This window comes from Phycomyces blakesleeanus, assembly GCF_001638985.1.
Source record: "Phycomyces blakesleeanus NRRL 1555(-) unplaced genomic scaffold PHYBLscaffold_32, whole genome shotgun sequence".
Taxonomy (NCBI): domain Eukaryota; kingdom Fungi; phylum Mucoromycota; class Mucoromycetes; order Mucorales; family Phycomycetaceae; genus Phycomyces; species Phycomyces blakesleeanus.
Genome location: NW_017265189.1, coordinates 493,800 through 506,465, shown reverse-complemented (window position 1 = coordinate 506,465; position 12,666 = coordinate 493,800). Strand labels below are relative to the sequence as shown.

The 12,666-nt window shown below is 31.0% G+C and overlaps 3 protein-coding genes across 3 annotated transcripts; 2 read left to right on the top strand and 1 right to left on the bottom strand.

The window, feature by feature from the left end:
• Positions 1–103: 103 nt before the first annotated feature.
• Positions 104–3,109, top strand: PHYBLDRAFT_174777 (hypothetical protein; the record flags this gene model as incomplete). The annotated part of the gene is made up of 8 exons (XM_018437336.1): positions 104–191; positions 699–962; positions 1,198–1,415; positions 1,586–1,679; positions 1,810–2,141; positions 2,213–2,437; positions 2,520–2,552; positions 2,660–3,109. The coding sequence occupies 8 exons, from the start codon at positions 104–106 to the stop codon at positions 3,107–3,109; spliced, it is 1,704 nt and encodes a 567-aa protein (XP_018285110.1).
• A 296-nt stretch (positions 3,110–3,405) lies between these two features.
• On the bottom strand, positions 3,406–4,361 carry PHYBLDRAFT_152011 (hypothetical protein; the record flags this gene model as incomplete). The annotated part of the gene is made up of 3 exons (XM_018432809.1): positions 3,406–3,717; positions 3,928–4,015; positions 4,132–4,361. 3 exons carry the CDS (start codon positions 4,359–4,361, stop codon positions 3,406–3,408), a joined length of 630 nt encoding a protein of 209 aa, XP_018285109.1.
• A 2,427-nt stretch (positions 4,362–6,788) lies between these two features.
• PHYBLDRAFT_152010 (hypothetical protein) lies at positions 6,789–7,122 on the top strand (the record flags this gene model as incomplete). The annotated part of the gene is made up of 2 exons (XM_018432808.1): positions 6,789–6,821; positions 6,922–7,122. The coding sequence occupies 2 exons, from the start codon at positions 6,789–6,791 to the stop codon at positions 7,120–7,122; spliced, it is 234 nt and encodes a 77-aa protein (XP_018285108.1).
• Positions 7,123–12,666: the final 5,544 nt, after the last annotated feature.

Genomic DNA, 12,666 nt, shown 5'->3' with positions numbered 1-12,666 from the left:
GATTCACTATCTTAAACACGATCCTGGACCACAGACACCAAAGTTGGAATCAGACGACGTCCAACCTGGAACTTCTTTTGGTGTGTCTTCACATCCATACACAATGACAGTAGACAATCTAGACAAAGGTTCCATCAGCACGCTTGCATTAGGCTACACCTTTGTTGATGTTCAAGATGAAGAAAATGAAGGTAGGACAAAATCAATTAAAAAAATAATTAAACTTTCTTTCTTTCTTTCTTTCTTTCTTTTTTCTCTTTTTTTTTTAAAAAAAAAAAAAACAAACCAAAAAGAAGTGTGTATTTGAGATGAATTTCTTTATTCTCTCGATTACACTATTTTTACATGTGTGTAAATTATATTCTTTTAAAGAAAACTATGAAAATATTTGGTATTATTGTTATAAAGATGGTGATGAGAGAGAAAGGCAGAGTAGAGCTTTTTTTTTTTAAAAAAAAATTGGATTTAACTTGATCTATTGGAGTGTTATTTTCATCATAATCGTAACCATAATAATTGGGATTATAATTATGACAATCATGACAATTATTATCACAAGAATAATGATAATAATTCAATTTTTTTTATATGAATGTATATATTATATATGACAATCGATCACAATAATAATAATAATGTCATCAAACCAATACCAAAATAATAATACAATAATACAATCACTATCACTATCATAAAAGCCATGGCACGTCTTGGTCTTTATCAATTGGGCTTGTCGTCCCCAGAATATCAACCTCTGTTGAAATTTGCATTGAATTCAGACACATTGGCAGACTCGTTTGTAATTCTGTGTCTTGATTGGACCCGTCCTTGGAAGTTTCTTGAGACATTAGAGCGTTGGATCGATGTCTTGCAGCGATCAATACAGGAGATCTGCAAAGAAGGGAGTGTAGGAGAATCCTGGAGTCGTGGAAAGGCAATTGTGGATGACCTTCGCGAGAAAGGTAATCTAAAATTATATACTATACACCATATAATGCATTTATCTTTTTTAAAAATTAAATTAAATTAAATTAAAGAAGTAGTAATAGTATTTGCTTTGTTTTATGATAATTTACATACACTTATTTGAATTTACATTTACACTTACACTTACATTCACATCTACATACACATATACGCACGTACGCACGCACGCACGTACGCATAAAGTGGAGCATTTCTTAAAGACTTATTCAGAACCTACCGTCAACGCAGCCCCACCGGTGCCATCATCATCTACCAACACTGCATCAACTCCAACCACAACGTCTGTGCCTTCTACTCCACTCACCACAGGGTTTGTGTTGACTCCCCTGGTCACAACAACCACTGCAGCAGATCAAGTGACACTCCCTTTGACGCAGGGATGTTTAACTAACAATCTCGGTGTCCCGATGGCTGTAGTATGCTGCAAGGTAAATAAACCAATACAAAAGCTAAAAAAAAAAAAGAAGAAGAAGCATTGATAAACATAGCCGTAAACATACTCACATATATATTAACCTTCTTCTTCTTCTTTTGATTTTCATTTTCTTTTTGAAACACATGCATATCTATACACAAACACATAAAAAAAACCATAAAGAGTGATGCGATAAACACATTGGAACAAACCCAGGATTATGATGAAGATCAGTTTGATTTTATACAACAAACACTGCGTTGCATTTGTATGAAATGTAAGTCTGATAATAAAAATTAAAAAAAAAGGCACACATATATACTACAGCACACTACAGCACACTACAGCACAAAACACAGAATATTAACCGTCATATATATATATATATATATATTGTTTAATGATAGATGGTGCTGCTCTTGTATATACTTCTACTCTCTATCCTCACACCTTCCACAACCTGCGTCAGTACATTCTACATCGCCTATTGACCAGATCCACAAAAACCTTTCCATTTTCTCTCAAGGCCCAGGTGGTTGAGCGTGATTCGGTATTTGTGCCGTCGGGCTGGGATTCATGGGGAAAGATCCGGATCCTCAAGGAAGGTTTTGATTGTGAAGGTGTGAGTGCAGGCTGGGATGCAGATATAGAAGCTGTTGCAGACAGGCAACAACCAGGCGATCATGGCGCAAGAGGGCTTTACGAAGAAGCTACGCCTAATCCAGATACAGGAGACATGGTAAATAACTTAAACTTTTTTATTTTTATTTTATTTATTTTTTAAATCTATTTTTACAATTATATTTCTAGCCACTTAACATTCCTCCAGTGGTTGTGTGTGAAGATGAACAAGTGTTTTTGGAAAGACACTTTGAAACTCTTCAGCGCGCCCCAGAAATCCAGAATAGAAGCGGAACCGGTGCTGATGCATCATTGACCCGTCCAAGTGTCGTAGGACCCCTGGGAATTTCCTCGTTGGTCCTTGACACAGTCAAAAGTGAAGATTTTGAAAATGATCTTCCAAGACAACGCAAGGTAATGCCTTGATTATTATTATTATTATATAAAACAAGACGGCTAATAATATTAAATAAATCGAACATTTGAAAACCCACAGGAATCACCATTTGATAAACTAACCCTAGGAAAGGTAATAATAGTAATAGTAATATATGCGAGTTAAAAAATAAAAATAAAAAATAAGCTTACTAAATACAAATTCACACCCACACCCACGTATGTATATGTGGAAAATAGCTATCTTCAAGTGGTAGTAATGGTTCAATTGACAGACTACATGGCTTCGCAGGGTCTAGTGCTACATCCCAATCCCACCTTGGATCTCCGGGCTCATTGGGTGGCGGTATGATGGGCGAAGGTATCGGTGCTGGAAATGGTGGTATCGGTGGCATCAACAGCAGCAGCAGCATTAGTAGTAGTAACAGCAGCAGTAGTGGAGGTGGACCTTCACATGAAGTTTTGGCCAATTTCTTCCAGTCTTTGATATCCAAAAAGGCTCCCTTGACCGGAGCGACTCCCCTGGCCGGTTCCCCCAAAGGGGGATCCTCTTCTTCTTCCCTAAGCAGTCTTTTGGGTGCCCAATCCTTGTCCAACCGCAGCGAAGATGGTAAAGGACGTCCACCTCAAGTTAGTCGAAAAGATGTTTACAAAGAATTGGACAAGATGCCTCATTACACGACCAAGTAGAAAGCAAAGAGCATCATATTCATTTAATTCACTGTTTTTATTTTTTTTTGTTTTTTGTTTTTACTACAATTACAATTTTTGCCTGATGATTGTTAAGATTAGCACTATTATTAAAAGAAGGTCCCATAAGCTAATATGCTATCATTTATTGATTTTGTTAAAAAAAATATATTTTGTAATGGATCCTTATGGTCTGAATTATATCAACAGCAATATAACATTCAAAAAAATAAGAATTTCCTTTTCTATCTTATTCTTATATATATATATAATATTCGATATATTCGTATATAAGCTCAATCCTTCCAGAGACTATACAAAAGTGATTTGCGTTGATTTGTGCTTGTGCTCAGGGCAGCTTCAACAATAGACCAAATCCCCTTCTCGACTTGCTCTGCAGACTGGGCCGCATTGACCACCTTCCATGTGTCGTCCTTCAATTTCATAAACTGGTTTCTGACCTTGGTCTGTAATTCGCGTCTTTCATACCGTTCCTCACCATAGCCACCTCTCTTTTCAGCTTCATCAATCGAGAGATCCAAGAAAACCACCACATCAGGAGACAATAAACCAACATCAGGCTGCTTACACCAATTCAAATCAAGGCCCTTTATATATACATATACATACATACATACATATATATATATATATGTATATATATACATTTTTTATTTATTTATATTTATACACAAAAATATAACAAATATACGTATTATATTTTGAATTTATATGTATATATATATAAAAGAATAACATAACATATAATAGAATAGAATAAAGAAAATCGCATATTCTTTAAATATATATAAAATTACCTTTGCTGAAGAAAACGCAACACCGGAGAAGGCGTACCGGTCGACGACAAGAGTGATGCCTGATTCCAATGTATCTTTTATAGAGTTCCTAATAATAATAAAATAATGATAATAATAATAAAAAGACAAGCGATAAAGATGTTTAAGACACTATCAAAAGCAAGAAGATAAATAAATAAATAAAAGCAAAAAGGACATTTTTACATTGCTTCCCAGCGATTTGCAGAAAATAACAAATGTACAGCATGATCATCCAGTTCTGTTGCTTGTCGAAGATAACTGTCAATCATCTTGCCTGTTTGTGTTGTGCGATTAGGGAAATTGCGGTACTGAGCAGAATATCCTTTTGCTTGAAGCTGTTTCACAAGTTGATGGCATTGAGTTGATTTTCCAGATCTGTCACATCCTTCCAAAACAATAAAGAGTCCTCTCATATTTGAAAATATTATATAATAAAATTAAAATAAAGGGAGGGAGACGGGAATCACAGCTACAATAAAGATGCACTCTTTTTTTTAAAAAAATAAAATAAATAAATAATATATATCTATGGGTTGAGTGTGACTTGTAAGTTTTTTTTTTTTGAGAGATAGACTTGTATAAGGAGACCTTTTGTATGTAAAAACATTGGTTTCATTTTCTATTGTTCTTGAAGAGTGACAATTCAAAAGATTTCTTGTTTTATCAGACTTTACTCCCTAGGCTATAGAAACTTGTTCTTTAAATACCACCAAGATATATATATATATATATAAGCTCTTTTTTTTCAATTGAAAGGAAAAGAGATTAGGTTAGGTTAGATTAGGTCAGAGTGGGGTTTGGTGATCAGTAAAACAAATAATCAATTTGTGAAGAATATTTGTGTATTTATTTGGCTATGATCTGGCATACCATTTATATTTTTGTTAATTATATCGAAAGTTTCAAATAGACTGTTAAGTTTCAAAAAGTACATATCCAATTACCGATCCTTTTTCTTTTATTCTCTGTGTTTTCCGTATATATCCTACCCTTACCTTGAGAACGGCGGCCAAGAAAAAGCAATCGCCCCCAAACACATACAAATGTATTGTTAAAAGTACAAGGCTGAAAAGCAAGCTTGCAAAAATACTGAATATATTATAGAGAATAATATAATATCAAAAGAGAAAACGGAATAAGAGAAAGAACGAGTGCAGTTATTCTATTAAATATAAGCTTGAATATACATAAAATAAAAGGCTACAAGTGTGTTTTAATAATGCAACAAAAATGACTATCAAAGAAATCTATAATTAATACTAAAACACGATACCTATTGTTGAAAAATGGCAGATAAATATAAAATGAGCTTACATGATATCAAAATGTATATAACTATCAAGTCAATTTACAAGACTCATACTATACGTGTTATTCAAGTCACCACCCTTTTTTTATAATAAAAATGAAATTATAACCTCTTGACCCACTATCTTTGAATATTGCTACTCTAAATAACTAATTCAACCACTTACTATTTTGATATACCCTGAAAAACTTGTTTTAATTACTATTATTCTTATTGTTTGGGTGTTATTTACGGTCATAATAAAGAAGTGTCTAATGCAAAAGATAAAAGTGATAATTATGTTTAACTTCACAACCTAGAAATAAATAAATAAATCCAAAAAAAAATTGATTTTATTAACAGTTTAAAATAAAAAAATGTGCCCAAAACTGGCCCCTACAATAACCTCTAAAACTACCACCGAAATCACCTTTTATTTTCCTGTAAAGTTAGTCAACATACAATCAGACTTAAATAAACTCTTGCCCTTATATAAAAATTATCATACATTTCTAAAATACAAGTCTTATTTTTTATTTTATTTCTTGTAAAAACAATAAGATGTCCCTCAGGTCAATTGACTAGCTATAGTTGGAACATCGGCAAGAATTTCCCTGTGAAGCCAAATAAAGGCATAAAATCACAATTTATATTCTTCTACAGAGAACATACATTAATCTCTGCTGTCAAAAAAAAAGGTCTAAAAGCTAATAATACTAACAGTAAACATTTCAGTCTTTATTACATTATAGTATACTATCCTTTATGTTCCTACAGGTTCCGGTATGACCGGCTTGATTAATATACCTGAAACTCGAGTGGTTGTTGAAGAAAACCAAGAAAAATAATACCGCCGTAATTCCAGCCTGTCCTGTCTACTATTTCTTTGAGTCATAGTGCCTTACAAGTGCTCTACACCCTAGCATATGTACAGTAATAATTAATGCACTGGAAATGCAAGGCAGCATAGCATACTTCTTTGCAAGCAAATAATCCATATATTTGTCTTTAATATTCCAGAAACGATGTGTCTAGATATATATATATATTACCGGATCGGGTTTGTTATATGAATAAATAAATCGACTAATTCCAATCATCTCAATTTGTTCAATTTTTTATATCCCATATTCCGCCTAATATTCAATGAAGACGCGGTAACTACCAAAAAATTTCAGACAGGAATACTTCAAAGGATCCAAACAACTCTGGTGTAGATCATAAATTAAGTAGCACAAATAAATGGAAGTGTCGTTAAAATAAGCTTGCCCTTTGATGTTTAATCGACCACACTATCAGCGCAAATGCAACTATTAAACTGTAGATAAAATAATAGTATATATCATGAATGAAAAACACGGCGCTTTTGTGGACATCATCCGGAACACACACACACAAACCAATTTACTCTAAAATATAGCTACGGCTGAATTTATGATGCTTTATTACATATATTACCATTTTATTTTTATTTATTTTACTAATATTACTGGACCATCGATGTAAAATAATTGCTCATAAAACGTGTAAGAGTATTTCAATGGTATTCAGAATGACTTACCTGAAGCCACAACTTTCAACACACGTACCAACCTCTTAGATAAATCCTGTAGCAAATACATGACTTATGTACGTGTACAGAAAGTGAGCACAACTGGTTAAATAGCATCAATGTAAATCACAAGCAGCTCGCTATCAATCTACCCCTTAACATCCCGCAAGCCATTTACATCAATGTCCGGACTACCAAGCTTGCTCAAATCCTCATCGACTTTGCAATTCAATCACGCACTGAAAACCGTTTGCATTCATATCCTCCAACAAGTGATCCTGTCAAGAGTGATCCGTTCTTATACCTAATATCATACAATAACAGCTATAAATAATTCCTATACTCTCTCTGGGCCTACCTGAGAAATATATAAAAGTGGTCCACGTTGTATTGGTATTGCCGTGCATTCTGGTTCCATATCCACCCCGTCTTCCAGAGTTTCTAAATATAAAGCTTTCTTTGGAGTTGAGATTAAAGAAAAACCACATTCCTACTATTGGCATTAGCCAGTACAATAATAGGTATCCTCCATTTTTAACGAGCCACTGTTTTTTCTTTCTTTATAGATTTATTCGGCGCGTGGTCTTACTCATTATATTTATATATTACACTCTTATAATCCAACTTTTCACGCAGGTATTCTCTCCTTAAAACTCTTCATTTCTATCCTAGACTGTTAATCTCTTGTCTAGCTTTGCCAATTTACTTTTATTTTATTTTTTCTTTTCACAGGGGTTTCTTTTATTTTATACTTATTCTCAAGTGGTTTATTTTGCTCATTCAAAATTATTGAACTTATCTGGGTAGGCTATAATGTCAAAAGAGACCAGGCACCAGTGAACTCACGCAAATATATGTTTTTACGTATACACCTCAAGGGAAATGATCTCGACAAAATTAGACAACGAGTGATTATTGATGGGAATGAGTGAACTATACAAAGATTCAATTAGGATTATGTGTAATGTCGGGGGAACCCTATTTCTTCTACCTTTTCTTTTTCTTTTTTTGTTTTTTTTTTTAAAAAAAAGGGGGGGACTCGTTGTTTAAAACGATTTTAATATATATATATATATGTATGTATGTATGTTGCCCACTACCAAGATGAGTGATGCATTATCATTCTCTAGGAAGTGGGTATGTTTGTTCAAAGTAAAGAAAGGCTAAAACAAGAATTCAACTTGAGAATAAAATAATAATAAAATGAATAAAAGAATCGAGACTTGTAGTGTGTGTGCGTATGGCTGTGGAGAGAGAGATCCTTAGAAACTCAAGACATCTTGAATTCTTACTTTGATCTGTCTAATGTCAATTCCGTACAAAAAAACCATTGAATGCTTCCTGTGGCATGCGACAACCGCAGATATATTATTTACAACTTTCTAGGGATTCGTCACGACTTCCAGAAATGAAAAAGAGAGGGAAAAAAGCAGTGTTCAATTTTTGTGGCCCAAAACAAAAAAAAATACTTTTTACAGTCCTTGTAGTACGACAATAGATTAAGTACTTGCTTCTTTTACACTACATACTACTTTATTCAAACTTTTGTAATTCAATTTTTTTTCAATATCATTTTCTTATTCTGACAAAAAATGAGTATTAGTATTTCTGCCATTAAAGATTTTATCTTCGTCCAAATTCGTTCTTTCTATAGTATATTCAGATTAACCAAGGCTAGCTACTAATATTTTCTTTAGTCATCCCAACATTCAAAAATATATTTTCTGCGTTGTGTGTTATATAGAATAAGTCTTTTACCAAGAGTTATATGGTCTATTAACACACAGTTTTTTGCTACACTAATATTACAAATCTATGCCTTGGTATAAGTATGTATTTGTTAGTTTCATAATTTTGACTATACATATGTTATAAAATTCATATCTCAATATATAAGTATAACAAGCTTGTTATCAAATGCGATGCATAGACACACAAAAACCAGATATCTGAAAAAACTGATTAATAGTTCATAGTAGATACCGTGTGAACTATTATGATAGAAACGTGCCTTCTTGATATAATATTTAATCTATACAAATACATATTGGTTTTATATATATATAACTTGAAAATATTAAACACACAATAAAATACATAAAAATAAAACGATTAGAAATAATAGAAGAATAAAAAATATCGGTTTCAGTCGGCATTTATAATATTATTATTTTTTTTTGAGAAATCAATATTTATTCAAAAAATAAAATTTATATAATTCTACTTTTCTCGACTTCTACTGATTGTATTTGTATGCTTCTTGGCTCTATCGATAGCTAATGACGAAGAGTAACTGAAAAGTGGCATTAGAGGCGCATTGTCGGTCTTTAGAATTTTTTCGGAGATTGAATCATGCTACGATTAGATGGCCGCCGGAATTTGGTATAGTGCGCAGGTGGGTAAAAATTAAAATAAATCAAATATTTCCGCCCTAGCCGAATATCATATATATACTAAAAAAAAATAGAATTTATCTAAAAAAATTAATATGTTTATTCACAATTTTTTTGAAATGCTAATTTATTATAAATATAATAAAAGCATTAAAATAAAATATAAATAAATAAAAAACAAAATAATAAAAATAATAAAAAAATAATAAAAAAATAATAATAAAAAATAAAATAAAAAACAAAATAAAAAAAAATAATAATAAAAAATAAGAAAAAAATATAAAACCCAAAATATAAAAAAAAACAAAAATAATAATAATAAAAAATTAAAAAAAAAAACTAAATGTTGATTTTATACTTCAGCTAAATAGTTTATTTTATATTAATTTTTTTGTTTGCTATACTATAATAAAAAATATACTCTAGAACTATAATATCTCTATTTATATTTCATTTCTTGAGATTTTAACTTTTATAATATACTTATTATAACAAGCAATCACAAACCTTCCCTTGATATGTAAACAGACTTTTCCTTTACACCTCTTTAATTTAATAAACAAATTATAAAAAAAGAAAACTCATAACAGTAGTATTATACTGTTGTTTTATTACAAAAAAAAAACTGTCAGACATTATTTTGATGAATCCGTACAATCTGAAAATAATTAACCACAATACCTCTTTATGCGCAGTAATATCTTCCTGAGCATTAACCAAAGTATAATGACTTTCCTTTTATTTAAATCTAATATAATAGCTAATGCAGATAATGCGCAGTATTACTTTAGAAAACTATATATGACAAATCAATTCATATACATAAAAAGTATCTTTTATCCTATCTTTGATTTTACATATACTTCTTGATCCCCAGTTGGTTTGACCTTTTGACTTTACTATAGTAAAAGAAAGACCAACCCAGATCAGAAACAAAAAAACGACGCAAAAAAATCGAAATAAAAGAATGATATCACGTAGGGTCGAACAGGGGTGCTCAGAACCAAAACACAACGCGATAACACTTAAGCTACGCAGCAACATTTAAACATCTTTTATTTAAACCAAAATAACTCCATTAACAATACACATATAAAGATTATAAAAGAGTTGTGAATATATATAAAATGAAAGATTAAATATGATTAGAGTATGTAACTTATATTTGATGAGATGATTGGATATGACTTGGATATTGACAAGTGTGAATATATATAATGTGATAGATCCAATAGTATTGATTAATATCAGAGATAGATAAGATGTTATAGGCTAATATTAGTAATAAATCAAATGTTATTGGCTAATATTGATTATATATTACATTTTATTAACTTATATAAGTCGTAAATTGGATGTGATAAATATATATATATAATACAGATTGACTGTTATTGATTTACATATATATCAGATCAGATAGCATTTATTTATATATATACTAGATTGGTAGTGTTCAGCTTATATATATATGAGATTAACTGTTATCCACTTATATATATATATCAGATTGGCTGTGATCTACTTATATATATATCAGACTGGATATCATATGTTTATATATAGTGCAAATCACCTGTCATCAACTTATATATATATGCAACTGACAGACAACAGCTTATATATATACCCAATTGGCAGACAACAGCTTATATATATACCAGATCGATTATCATCAGCTTATATATATATCAGATTGACTGTGATCCACTTATATATATATCAGATTGGATATTATATGTTTATATATAGTGTACATCCTCTGTCATCAGCTTATATATATACCCAATTGGCAGTCAACAGCTTATATATATACCCGATTGACTATCATCAGCTTATATATATATCAGATTGACTGTGATCTACTTATATATGTATGAGATAGACTGTTAATAGCTTATATATGTATAAGATTGACTGTTATAACTTATATATATATATCAGATTAGCAGTCAACAGCTTATATATATGCCAGATTGGCAGTCAACAGCTTATATATATACTAGATTAGCTAATATCAGCTTATATATATACTAGATTAGCTAATATCAGCTTATATATGTATGAGATAGACTGTTAATAGTTTATATATATATAGCTGATTGGCGGTCAACAATTTATATATATACCAGATCAGCTATCATCAGCTTATATATATATCAGATTGAGTATCATATGTTTATATATAGTGTGAATCACCTGTTATCAGCTTATATATATACCTAATTGGCAGTTAACAGCTTATATATATATCAGATCGACTATCATCAGCTTATATAAATATATCAGATTGATAATCATCTGCTTATATATATATGAGATCGGCGATCATCTGCTTATATATATATGAGATCAGCAATCATCTGCTTATATATGTATGAGATCGGCAATCATCTACTTATATATATACCAGATCGGCAATTATCTGCTTATATATATATATGAGATTGGTAACTATTGCCTTATATATATATATGAAATCAGCAATTATTGGCTTATATATATACCAGATTGGCAATTATCTACTTATATATATATGAGATCAGTGATCATTGACTTATATATATACCAGATCGGCGACCATTGACTTATATATATACCAGATTGGCGATTATCTACTTATATATATATGAGATCAGTGATCATCTGCTTATATATATACCAGATTGGCAACTATTGACTTATATATACACTAGATTGATGATCATTAATTATATATATATGAGATCGATGATCATCTGCTTATATATATATGAAATTAGCAATTATAGGCTTATATATATACCAGATTAGCGATTATCTACTTATATATATATGAGATCAGTGATCATTGACTTATATATATATCAGATCAGTGACTATTGACTTATATATATATCAGATCGGCAATTATTGGTTTATATACACTGGAAAAGAGGTGCGGTTTTCTTATGTGTAAAACTGTAATTAATTATGTGAAAAGACCAGGTTTTACGATGTGATCAGATAGTTTTTACAAGTGTATGAAGCTGGCTTACTCATAGGTGGTAAGACCAACTTTCGAACATAGGAAAAGGTCAGAACAGCAGGATAGTAGGATGTGTTTGCATTTTCTGTATATGGGTTTTTACCACATGCACTAAAACGGCAACTCAGAATTACGTTTTGTTGTAATATATCCTACCGCTTTCCGATTAAAAGAACGATAAATGAAAGATCGATTATACGGATATGCCAGTTTTTACATTGTTTAATTTATGGATATGCCAGTTTTTACAGGGTTTTGTTGTATTTGAATTTATTTTATCCAATCTTAGAGACTTCTTCTTATACTGTTTGCTTCCATACACTTCTCCGATCTTTAATTTATTTATAATAATTATTGGTTTATTTTGTTTTTATTAGAAAGAAAAGAATATTCTTAGGTTTATAGTACAGTGGTTATATTTAATATTCAGGAACATTCTGGCTAGTGTTCTATCCTTCATACAATTTGAAATGGCCAA